At 40.9% G+C, this 13,672-nt stretch overlaps 1 protein-coding gene across 7 annotated transcripts in view; it reads right to left on the reverse strand.

Annotated features, from left to right (window-relative positions):
* pcnt (pericentrin) overlaps positions 1–13,672 on the reverse strand; it is a 215,085-nt gene that overhangs the window by 89,620 nt on the left and 111,793 nt on the right. For 6 of the 7 annotated variants that reach the window (XM_073046383.1, XM_073046379.1, XM_073046382.1 and 3 more), the window contains exon 29: positions 1,583–1,618. The exons of the other annotated variant lie outside the window; for it this stretch is intronic. In XM_073046383.1, coding sequence (XP_072902484.1) covers positions 1,583–1,618 — 36 coding nt within the window. The remainder of the gene's footprint in view (positions 1–1,582; positions 1,619–13,672) is intronic. 7 annotated transcript variants of the gene reach the window in all.

The following is a 13,672-nucleotide window of genomic DNA, read 5'->3' on the forward strand; positions in this document are numbered from 1 at the left end:
CAAATGTTTAAAGCAGAACCACAATTATAGTATTTCCAGCTGGAAAATTTCCCCAATTATTAAAGCCTTAAATATATATTTGAATTGCCAATGTACCTGCGGGAAGAAAGCCAAGATCAAAACAAATTACCAACTGGAAAATGCCAAAGAGTAGCAAGTACTGTACACTTGGTCTATATTTTTCCCTTCAAATGACTGCATACACTGGGATTACACCACAACCCTGCATATTCCTTCTTATGAGCTGAGACCTCTTTCAAAACATTGCAAAAGGTAGATGCTTTGCCCAAAGCACAACAGTCTGGGTGGCTTTATTTAGAAGCAGTGCACAAAACTCTGGAGGAACTTCGCAGGTCAGACAGCATATATGGAGAGAAATGGACAGTCGACATTTCTAGTCAATGAATCCAGATGAAGGTCTTGATCCCAACCACTGACTACCCAATTTCCTCCAAAGTTGCTGCCTGATCTGTTCAGTTCCTCCAATGTTTTGCTTCATACTCCAATATCAGTAGTCTCTTGTGTCTCCATTAAGTTCCTTTATTGTTCCAGTGTTTAGCAGATGCTATTTGCTAGGTATCGCACTATTTTGTCCCATTTGTTAGCATAATTTAACCATGAGCATTGAAAGAAACAATATAATACATGCATTTTTGTTCCATAATGGAAATATTCATGGCTGGAAAGTTGTGCATCTTGATTTTGATGATGGACACAGCACAGTAGGACCATCCTACTGGAATGCAGGCAAAGAGGCTCAAAAACATAGCAAGGCACAAGGCATTATGAAAATGATAATGACAAGGAGGGTTATACCCCAAATACTTAACCAGGTCCAGACTAGGTCATGCGATGTAGTAGGAAGAATGTATGAGAACTCCCAATACTGGTAAATATAACTTAGTTTCCAACTTATAACTGGAAATATGAATTCATACTTTCAGTTATACATTTAGAACCAAGTCACATTTAATAACACTGGGATTTATCTATAGGCACATTTCCAATAGAACATAAAGACTCCTCTCCGTTGTAAAACAAGCTAATGTTGCACTTTATAGACAAGGTCTGAAACAGAATTGTCCAGTACTCCTCAGATTAAGTGAATGCTTGAATCTGCAAGAATATAGTAAAGAAAAAAGGAATGCAAGAGAAAATTCAACTTGTATGTACTTTTCAACATGTAATTACTGCTTCTCTCCAGCACTTAAACAGAAATAAAAAGATTGATGATCTTAGTGGTCCAATCTATACAACAGTATACTGTACTCAGAGTGCAAGGCTAGCTTTGCCACTTCAAATTTAAAAGTGGTGACTTTTGCAATGCACATGTTTCATATAAATGCACACAAATGGTAAAATGAAATCAAAAATGGGCACAAAATATGAGGCACACCATGCTTGGAGTCTTAACTTGCACATGCACAGCATTTCACAGGCATAGTGAATTTTTAAAAAAGTTTGAAATTATTCGACCTGATCAATTTGGCAACAGATCATAAACAATAAAATGCTTTAAAAAACATTCCAATACCACTTTATTTCAATACAAACCAAACATTCCTTTCAAAAAGGGACAAACCTGAATCCCTTTTGATTATTGGTTGAGTTTGGTGGCCTGAGAAACAAAGAATTGAGAGAAGATAACCATCACAAACGAAATACAATGCACAGGCTCAGTACTATGCAGTAAACAAACTGGTAAATTTGGTACTAATATCTTGAGCTGCATATTCATTGGTGGAAAACAGCACATACATTGGAATCATTCAACAAAACAGATTGTTAAAATCAAAAACAAAATCCAGATTTTAAATGATAAGTGGAAAGTTCATGGTTAGCACAACGCTTTATAGTACCAGCAACCCGGGTTCAATTCCCAACGCTGCCTGTGAGGAGTTTGTATGTTTTCCCTGTGACCGCATAGGTTTCCTCCCATAGTCCAAAGTCATACCAGTTATTAGGTTAATTGGTCATTGTAAATAGTCCCGTGATGAGGCTAGGGTTAATTTGGGGGTTGCGGGGAAGCGCAACTCAAAGGGCCAAAAGGGCCTACTCTGTGCTGTATCTCAATTTAAAAAATTTTAAATATACAGTACTTTCTAATCAACACCTATTTCAATGGAAATTTCCCTCACGTAGAAGAATGCACAAATTATGAGGCACACCATGCCTTGTTTGAGGCGGCGCGGCACGGCAGCAGCGGCCTTTCAGACCTGGTGTTACTTTAATTTATTAGTTTTCTATTTTAAGTTTGATACACTATTTTTGATTAGGGCACATGGATAACAGAGCGGCTATCTACCATCGCCAGATACTACTACAATACAGAGATGACCCAAAAACAAACCTCCACAAAGGTCTGCTGGCTGAATTATGCGATGTCGGCTTGCTGAGGGGAATGGGCCTACAATCCTCGGACTTGCCTGATGCTGGGAGCAGGAGATGGAGACGTCGAAAGCGATGTGCGAGGAAGCAGAAGCGAGGTAAACGAGCAGGGGTCCGTGCCAGGCTCAAAGCAAACCCTAGCCGGCTGGCTCTCCCGTCCATTTTGCTCTCCAATGTCCGCTCCCTGGTCAATAAAATGGACTACATCCGACTCCAACGTAATACTCGGCGGGACTACAGAGTTTGCTCCGCGTATGTCTTCACAGAGACGTGGCTCACTGATGGGATTTCGGACGCTGCCATCCAGCTAGACGGGCTAGCTTTGTTTCGTTCGGACAGAGATGCAGCTGTCTCTGGTAAGGTCCGTGGTGGCGGTGTATGTGTTTACATTGACACGGAATGGTGTAAGAACTCTGTGCTGGTTTCCAGATACTGCTCATCGTTAGTGGAGTTTGTGGCAGTTCGATGCAGACCATTTTATTTGCCACAGGAATTCACCTCTGTCCTTATATTCGGTGTCTACATTCCCCCCAGCGCTAATGCTAAGGAGGCGCTCTGTGAACTGTACGGGGCTATTAGCAAACTGCAGAACGCACATCCTGATGGTCTGTTTATTATCGCCAGTGACTTTAACCACGCGAACCTTAAGTCAGTGCTCCCCAAATTCCATCAGTATGTGGACTTTGCAATGAGGGGGGAGAACACATTGGACCTGGTTTACACAAGCATCCCCGACGCATACTGGGCAGAGCCCCGCCCCCACCTCGGTTACTCAGACCACATCTCTGTTATGCTAATCCCAGCATACAGACCGCTCGTCAGGCACTCCAGACCAGTTCAGAAGCAGGTGAAAACCTGGCCAGCAGGAGCCATCTCTGCTCTTCAAGACTGCTTTGAGAACACTGACTGGCACATGTTCAGGGAGGCTGCAACCGATGGCGACTCTGCCAACTTAGAGGAGTACACAGCATCAGTGACCAGCTACATCAGCAAGTGTATTGATGATGTTACTCTGTCCAAGACCATCACTATATGTGCCAACCAGAAGCCGTGGATGACTGCAGAGGTGCGTGCGCTGCTGAGGTCCCGCGACTCCGCCTTCAGAGCAGGCGACAAGGCAGCCCTAACAACAGCAAGGACCAAACTGTCCCGAGCCATCAGAGAGGCAAAGCATGCACATGCCCAGTGAATCCACAGTCACTTCCAGGACAGCGGCGACATGCAGCACATGTGGAAGGGCATCCAGGATATCACCAATTACAAGACAATATCACCTGACTGTGCAGGTGATGCCTCCCTCCCAAATGTGCTGAATAACTTCTACACCTGGTTTGAGGTGGAAAATGACGTGGCGGCGAGGAAGTCCACCCCTCCTACGAATGACCAGGTGCTGTGTCTCTCCATGGCCGACGTGAGAAGAACCCTGTGCAGGGTCAACCCACGGAAAGCTGCTGAACCAGACAACATCCCTGGTAGAGTGCTCAGAGGATGTGCAGACCAGCTAGCAGATGTTCTCACTGACATCTTCAACATCTCCCTGAGCAGCGCCACCATTCCAACGTGCTTCAAGGCCACCACCATCGTCCCCGTGCCGAAGAAGTCCTCAGCACCCTGCCTAAATGACTACCGTCCCGTTGCACTTACATCCATCATCATGAAGTGTTTCGAGAGGCTCGTCATGAGGCATATCAAGACCCTGCTGCCCCCCTCACTGGACCCCCTGCAGTTTGCGTACCGTCCCAACCACTCAACAGATGACGACATTGCCACAACCCTCTACCTGGCCCTAACCCACCTGGACAAAAAAGACACATGTGTTCGGATGCTGTTCACAAACTTTAGTTCAGCATTCAATACAATCATCCCTCAGAAACTGATTGGAAAGCTGAGCCTACTGGGCCCGAACACCTCCCTCTGCAACTGGATCCTAGACTTCCTGACTGGGAGATCTCAGTCAGTCTGGATCCGGAGCAGCATCTCCAACACCATCACACTGAGCACAGGGGCTCCCCAGGGTTGCGTGCTCAGTCCACTGCTGTTCACTCTGCTGACCCATGACTGTGCTGCAACACACAGCTCGAACCATATCATCAAGTTCGCCGATGACACCACCGTGGTGGGTCTCATCAGCAAGAACGACGAGTCAGCTTACAGAGAGGAGGTGCAGCGGCTAACGGACTGGTGCAGAGCCAACGACCTATCTCTTAATGTGAACAAAACAAAAGAAATGGTTGTTGACTTCAGGAGGGCACAGAGCGACCACTCCCCGCTGAACATCGATGGTTCCTCGATAGAGAATGTAAACAGCACCAGATTTCTTGGTGTTCACCTGATGGAGAATCTCACCTGGTCACTCAACACCAGCTCCATAGCAAAGAAAGCCCAGCAGCATCTCTACTTTCTGCAAAGACTGAGGAAAGTCCATCTCCCACCCCCCATCCTCATCACATTCTACAGAGGTTGTATTGAGAGCATCCTGAGCAGCTGCATCACTGCCTGGTTCGGAAATTGCACCATCTCGGATCGCAAGACCCTGCAGCGGATAGTGAGGTCAGCTGAGAAGATCATCGGGGGTCTCTCTTCCCACCATCACGGACATTTACACTACACGCTGCATCCACAAAGGAAACAGCATTATGAAGGACCCCATGCACCCCTCATACAATGTCTTCTCCCTCCTGCCGTCTGGGAAAAGGCTCCGAAGCATTCGGGCTCTTACGACCAGACTATATAACAGTTTCTTCCCCCAAGCTATCAGACTCCTCAATACCCGAAGCCTGGACTGACACCTTGCCCTACTGTCCTGTTTATTATTTATTGTAGTGCCTGCACTGTTTTTGTGCACTTTATGCAGTCCAGTGTAGGTCTGTAGTCTAGTATAGCTTTCTCTGTGTTTTTTTTTATTACGTAGTTCAGTCTAGTTTTTTGTACTGTGTCATGTAACACCAGGGTCCTGAAAAACTTTGTCTCATTTTTACTATGTACTGTACCAGCAGTTATGGTCGAAATGACAATAAAAATTGACTTGACTTGAAGTACAATTCATTAGGCCATCATAATAAACAAAGATTACAACAGTTTTTGTATTGGCTCATTAACCCGATTGATTTACCAAAGCTAAATTTCCACATAAATTGTGGCTGTATTTCCTGCCCAGAGGTGCAGGCAATGGTCCTAGGTAGATCCAGAAAGTTTAATTGAACTAGTTCCTCAACTTTCAGCTGACATCATCCTAACTCTTACATTATATAAAGAGCAATATAAAATACTAACCAGTGAGGATACAAGGCACAGGTTACATCAGGAACCAAGCACCTACATGGAACAAATATCACACACTGTCCACTGAGCTACATAAGGACATGTAGTCATCGGGAGATGCAGCACAGAAACAAGCCTTTATCCCCATGGAGCCCATGCCAATCATCAACCACTCATTTATACCAATTCTACATTAATCCCATTTTTAAATTCTCCCCACATTCTCATCAACAGCCCCAGATTCTACTCTCACATACACAAGGCAATTTAAAATGATCAATTAACCTAACAAATTGCATGCCCTTGTGACATGGGAGACAAAGTTATGGTGATAGATTGGATAAACTGGGTCTGTTCTCCTTCGAGTGAAGGAGGCTGAGGAATGACAAAAGAGGAAATAAAATGGTTAGAGATACACATAGGGTAGCTGATCAGTGTCTGTTTCCAATTGCAAAATCCACTCACAGAGCATTTGGGACCATAAAACACACCCAACAAATGCAATGTTAGCATTCATTTCAAGATGAAGAGGATACAAAAGCAAGGATGTAATGCTGAGGCTTTATACAGCATTGGTCAGGAAACACTTGGGAGTACTGGGAACAGTTTTGGCTCCCTCTTCTAAGAAAGGCTGTGCTGGCATTGGAGACCACCAAGAGGTTCAGGAGAATTATCCCAGGAATGAAAGAGTTAACATATGACGAGCATTTGATGGCTCTGGGCCTATACTTACAGGAGTTTATACGAATGAGAGGAAATCCTATTGAAAATCACCCTGGATAGAGTGGGCATGGAGAAAATATTTCCCATAGTGGGCAGTAGAGCCTCAGCATACAGTGGCATGCAAAAGTTTGGGCACCCCTGGTCAAAATCTCTGTTACTATGAATAGCTAAGCAAGTAAAAGCTGACCTGATTTCCAAAAGGCATAAAGTTAAAGATGACATATTTCTTTAATATTTTAAGCAAGATTACATTTTTATTTCCATCTTTTACAGTTTCAAAATAACAAAAAAGGAAAAGGGCCCAAAGCAAAAGTTTAGGCACCCTGTATGGTCAGTACTTGGTAACACCCCTTTTGGCAAGAATCACAGCTTGTAAACACTTTCTGTAACCAGCCAAGAGTCTTTCAATTCTTGTTTGGGGGATTTTCGCCCATTCTTTCTTGCAAAAGGCTTCTAGCTCTGTGAGATTCTTGGGGTGTCTTGCATGCACTGCTCTTTTGAGGTCAATCCACAGATTTTCGATGATGCTTAGGTCGGGGGACTGTGAGGGCCATGGCAAAACCAGCTTGTGCCTCTTGAGGTAGTCCAGTGTGGATTTTGAGGTGTGTTTAGGATCATTATCCTGTTGTAGAAGCCATCCTCTTTTCATCTTCAGCTTTTTTACAGATGGTGTGATGTTTGCTTCCAGAATTTGCTGGTATTTAATTGAATTCATTCTTCCCTCTACCAGTGAAATGTTCCCCGTGCCACTGGCTGCAACACAAGCCCAAAGCATGATCAATCCACCCCTGTGATTAACAGTTGAAGAGGTGTTCTTTTCATGAAATTCTGCACCCTTTTTTCTCCAAACGTACCTTTGCTCATTGCGGCCAGGAAGTTCTATTTTAACTTCATCAGTCCACAGGACTTGTTTCCAAAATGCATCAGGCTTGTTTAGATGTTCCTTTGCAAACTTCTGATGCTGAATTTTGTGGTGAGGACGCAGGAAAGGTTTTCTTCTGATGACTCTTCCATGAAGGTCATATTTGTGCAGGTGTCGCTGCACAGTAGAACAGTGCACCACCACTCCAGAGTCTGATAAATCTTCTTAAAGGTCTTTTGCAGTCAAACAGGGGTTTTGATTTGCCTTTCTAGCAATCCTACGAGCAGTTCCCTCGAAAAGTTTTCTTTGTCTTCCAGACCTCCACCTGAACTCCACCGTTCCTGTTAACTGCCATTTCTTTAATTACATTACAAACTGAGGAAACACCTACCTGAAAACGCTTTGCTATCTTCTTATAGCCTTCTCCTGCTTTGTGGGCATTTATTTTAATCTTCAGAATGCTAGGCAGCTGCTTAGAGGAGCCCATGGCTGCTGATTGTTGGGACAAGGTTTGAGGAGTCAGGGTATTTATAAAACTTTGAAATTTGCTTCACCTGGCCTTTCCTAACAATGACTGTGAACAAGCCATAGCCCTAACAAGCTAATTAAGGTCTGAGACCTTGGTAAAAGTTATCTGAGAGCTCAAATCTCTTGGGGTGCCCAAATTTTTGCATGATGCTCCTTTCCTTTTTTTTCCGCACTCTAAAATTGTACAAAACAAAAATAATACACTAATCTTGCTTAAAATGATAAAAAGAATGTTTCATCTTTAACTTTAAGACTTTTGGAGATCAGCTCATCTTCTACTCACTTAACTATTCACAGTAACAGAAATTTTGACCAGGGGTGTCCAAACCTTTGCATGCCACTGTACAAGGACATCTCCTTAGAACAGAAATGAGAAGGAATTTCTTTAGTAGAGTGTGGGGAATATGTGGGGGGCAAATCATTGTGCATGTTTAAAGTGGATGTTATAGGTTCTTGATTAGTAAGGGTGTCAAAGGTTATAGCAGAAGGCAGGAGAGCATGATTAAGAGGGATAATAAATCAGCCACGATGGAATGGTGGAGCAGACTCAATGGGCCGAATGGCCTAATTCTGCTCCTTTGCCTCATAGCCTTATGGTCAAGTGAGAGTTTTTGCCGTTCAGAAGACTTCCTGAATTTTGAGGCAGCTTCGGTTTATGAGATACTTAAGTTTTCCTGTGTAACCACGACTAGACCAGACTCTCCAACCAAAGCAAAGGAAAGCTGACAGTAAAGGATGCCATGGCTGGACATATCGGAATGGGGATGGGAAGTGGAATTAAAACCAGTATCATGATGAGGACGCATTTAGTTGGAGTAACATCACTTTATATTCCATTTGAGAAGTCTCCAACCTGATTGCATGAACATGATTCCTCAACCTGATTTCTCAAACTTCCAGTAATGCCCCCCAACTTCCAACGACCCCTTCCATTTTCAGATGCTCAGATTTCCAGCATCTGCAGATTTTCTCGTTTGTTGTGAGGCAGATTTTTTTCTATTTTAAAGCAAAATCTTCGGTGTGTGACTTGTCGCTTGTGGCATGGGAATACTGGTTCGCATTGTGTTCCTAATGCCAAGAACTGGTAATGTGGCCTTTTGCTCTAATGCACCAAAAGCATGGAACACGCTACCAACTGACGTATGCCAAGCTGACACTGTGGAATATTTTAAAACACTTCTAAGTACTTGTTAATTTGGCCTACTTATAGAATTAATGCCTGCTGATGTTGACTATATTTATATAATTATATATATTTGAATACATTGTACTCTAAATGTTTGTTTTTACTTAAGATTTTTAATTTTATCTCACCTTTTTATGACTATATTGCTGTATTTTTACAATCTCTGTAAAGCATTTTGAACCTGCATCTTCATGTATGAAAGGTTATTATTGTATGTATGAAGTTATTATTATTATTTCTATTTTTTCTCAGCTCAAACTGGTAAAACCTGAGGTAATGGCATAGCCAAACACACACAATTGCTTGGAACTGTCTGACTATTGAATAATGTTTAGCATTGTGGCTTTCTGAAAATTTACATAGATATCACTATGTAGGCCTAAATGTTTAATGCTATTGTGTAGTGACTTTCGGATGACACCAGTTGTAGATATTACCACTGGGGCAATGTATACCCCATTCACATTTCAAAGTCCTTGAATTTCCCTTTTTAATTCAGCACATTTCTGGTGTTTTTCACTTACTGACTTCAGTATGTTATGTGTTTGGAATGGCTAAATCTATTAAATTGCTGTTGCTTGTTTCTCCTGTAATATTATATCCATTGTGTTCTTATGGATTGTGCTAACTGTAACAATAGATCAGTGATAATATAATTGTAGGACTCTTGACTCTAAGACTGGTTCAGGCTTGCATTTATACCAAGGTATGGTTATTTCTATGAGTCTGTATTTTAAAACAAGATTTCGGTGAATCGTGTTTGCCACTTGATTGTGCCTGTATAAGTAAACAGATTGAGTTAAACTGCTGCAGGATCCTAGAATGTACTGGATTGTTTCCAGCTTCTTTTGGTGTTTTCTGCATTTAGCCTTGAATTTGTTGGTCTTTTATTATGTATTTTTGATTTTTTTTTTCCCCTCTGTTAACTTCCTGGTCCTGTATTGCCACAAGGAACCCTTCTATTTCTGAGAAGAGGTCTCCAACTCTGAGCCGAGAATTCAACACTTCCTTGTCAACATCTAGTCTGCTCAGATCATCCATGGAGGCTGATGATCTTCCATTGGTTGATGTTTTCTTCTACAGTGCTAATTTCTTCATTTTTCTGAGTTGTGCTTAAATTTAAGTTTAGTGGTATGTACTTATCAGAATTGTATATGCTTGCATGGAGAGTTGAATCCAGTTTTTATTGATGAAAGTATATCCTTAGAAGTATAATTTGACTTGTGCAAATTATGTCTGTTCTTCCTCTTCCTTCTCACGTCCTATGAAGTGCATTTAAGTGGACTTAGGTTTTTTTTCTAAAATTTGTCATTTCAATTCTTGTATTTCTTTGTAAACTTTCCAGATCAGTTTCAGACCAAGATATTATGCCAAAATAACATGTTAATATGGAAATAGTGACAGTGTTTACTGCCTGTGTTATATTTTTACTATTGAGCTCTGTTCGGCAGATTTTCTTGAGCTTTGAATTAAATTCTGTTGAAAGATTTCCTTTTATGGCACTATGTTTTTTTTTGCTTGTTCATATCCATCTATTGGTTGTATTGTATTCTGCTGCTCTACTAGCTCTATTGCACCTTTATGTTTAATGTTCTGCACTTATCTAGTCCTAGGTTCATGTTTATACCTTTCAATTAATTGAATTACTTGAATTACTTGAACTACTTGAATTAATTGTCTTTGCTTTACTGATGGAGTACATAATTTGTTTCAGATTTGATACCCGATTTTTGTCTGATTCAGTAAATTAGAGAGCAGGTTTAAATTAGAAAGCCATGGTGGGCTTAGAGAGTCACCCTGATAAATGCCTCTGTTTAGTTTGAAAATTGTAGTTGTTCTTTTCTGGTTGTTAACAGATAGGGTGATTATAGTATGCCAATGCTTTATCAGATAATGTAAGAATTTCACAAGTATTGGGCAAGGTTCATATAGATTAAGAATTCAATTAACCAGGAGTATGGAACAGAATCAAATGCATTTTGGTAGTCACTATATCAACATGAAAGATTTCTCTTTTTCCACCAGACTTGACTTAAAACTACAGAATCTATTAACAGTTGTTCTTTACATCCCTTCATACCCTTACTGCACCCTTTCTGCTCTTCTGTAAGTACTGTATATTGTGGTTATCTAAGTGAGCAGTGACTAGTTGCGAGTTACATGATGTTACAATTTATATATAGTTTGTAAACAAATAATAGAATGATATTTTGATGGGTCATTTGTGATTTCTTCTTTAGAAAAGATATACTTTACCTTCAGTCAAAACTTTGGGCACCACTTCAGGATTTTTAAGAAAATTATTGATATGTATTAACAGGTATGGATGAGGACAAGTCATTTTTTATACTGATAATTATGAATATTATCACTGCTGGTACTTTTCCCAGCTTTGGTTATTTTTTTAAAACGGCTTTTAGCATATCCATTTTAACTTCAGGTATTTGCATTTCTTCAATTGTGTGTGTGCATTCTTTTCCCTCCCTAATCCAGCTCGCTTCTTGATTGTGCGTCACCCTGCTTGACCAGATATTAATCCAAAAGTTCTCATCTTTGTGTTGTTGGTAATTCTGTGCTAGGGCTGGTGACATTTTGGTGCGCTAAATTTAGTTTCAATTTCTTGTACAAATCTTTTTCATTGTTCCCAAATTAATAATTGTGTTTTTTTCTGTCTGGCATATTTCATGTATCTATTTATTTTGGCTTTCTAGGCACCAAGCTTTATTTTAGTGTATCTATAAATTCTACAATGCTTTTGTTAGACTGATTGTATCTTGCATGAACCTTAGTATTTCCTTAGCTTTTCCCTTAACTTTTTATACTCCATTAGAACATAGAAATCTACAGCGGTGGACTATTTCTGCACTTAAGGTTTCAATTTTGTCTTGTATTCTCGTCTGCCATTTCAGTGTTTTCATTTCATTACTCAGTTTCAGGTTTCTATGAATGAGTGCCTCTGTTTTGGAGCCATTGCACTGTACTGCTGTTAACGCAATGTAGTATGTTATTATGTGTAGTTCGTCAAATGTTTTCCCAAATATGGTGATAATATGATATTGTATTAACAACTTTTGCAAACTTCAATGACGTATTTTGTTTTGGTATGTAGGCCTTTTTGTTGGGTCAGTGCCCATGTATTCTGTTAGTGTGATGCAGAATGTTATTATTATTATTAAAGAAAGTAGTTATCATAATTTACAAAGTCCATTTCTCTGACATTCTTTATCTCACAGAATTCTGCCAAGGTTGCTTCACTTCAGCAGATCAAGAATAAGGATTATGAACATATGATTTGCAACCCCAGAGCTGATCAAATTGAAGGCAGTAATGGACTGATATTGATGGATGTATGGTTTATTCCACTGTGATACTTACTTAAAAAGGCCCAGAAAGAGTGGACATGGAGAGAATGTTTCCTAAACTGGGAGAAATTGAGCAATGGAGGGCACAGCCTCAGAATACAAGGACATCTCTAAAGGAGAAATTAATAGTTTTTTTTAAAAGAAAGTGGGAGGAATTCATTGCCAGATCAGAATCAGGTTTATCATCACTGGCATGTGACGTGAAATTTGTTAAACTTATCAGCAGCAATTCAATGCAATATATAACAGAAAAGGGGAAAAAAAACAAAATAAAATAATAATATTAAATAAATAAGTAAATCAATGACATTATACGTAGATTGAATAGATTAAAAATCGTGCAAAACTAAAATAATATGCATTTACAGACTGAGGTACTGTCATGGGTTCAATGCCCATTTAGGAATCGGATGGCAGAAGGGAAGAAGTTGTTCCTGAATCGCTGAGTGTGTACCTTCAGGCCTCTGTACCTCCTACTTGATGGTAAAGGGCAGGCCCTGAGTGCTAGAGATCCTTAACAATGGACGCTTAGCCAGAGAGTAGTGAATCTGTGAAATGCTCTGCCACAAACTGCAGTGGAGGTCAATCCGTGGGTACATTTAGGGAAGAAGTTGACCATTTCCTAATCGGTCAAGGCATCAAAGGATATGGCGAGAAGGCAGGTATATGGGGCCGAGTGGGATCTGGGATCAGCCATGATGGAATGGTGGAGCAGAATTAATGGGCTGAATTCTGCTCCTATATCTTATGGCTGTGGAGGCCAAGTAAATGGAGATACTTAAGACAGTGGCTTTCAGGTTCTTAGATTAGTAAGGGCGCCGAAGGATTTATTTGATTTTAGAGAAATAGCACAGAACAGGCCCTTTGAAGTGCGCTGCCCAGCAACTCACTGATTTAACCCTCAGCTAATCAGGCGACAATTTATAATGACGAATTAACCTACTAACCGGTACGTCTTTGGACTGTGGGAGGAACCTGGAGGACCTAGAGGAAACCCACATGCACATGCTCACAGGGGATGTTGCAATTGAACTCTGAACTCTGACACCTTAATCCGTTACAGCGTTGAGCTAAACACCATGCTACCATGGCAGTTATTGGGGGGGGGGGGGGGTGAGAGAGAAGAAAGAAGGCAGGAAAATGGTGTTAAGAGGGATAATAAATCTGCCATGATGGAACAGAGGAGCAGACTCAATCGACAGAATAGTTTTATTCTGTCCTTATGGTCTTATGGTCCTTCACGTTCTGGAAAAGCTCTGCATAAGATAAAACATCACATTTTTTTTACTTTTAAAGGTCATTTTGTCTTAGCAATCAGGAACAAAAACTGGGTAAGTGTGTAGGACATCGTAAACTGAGTAA

Source organism: Hemitrygon akajei, chromosome 5 (genome assembly GCF_048418815.1).
Source record: "Hemitrygon akajei chromosome 5, sHemAka1.3, whole genome shotgun sequence".
Taxonomy (NCBI): domain Eukaryota; kingdom Metazoa; phylum Chordata; class Chondrichthyes; order Myliobatiformes; family Dasyatidae; genus Hemitrygon; species Hemitrygon akajei.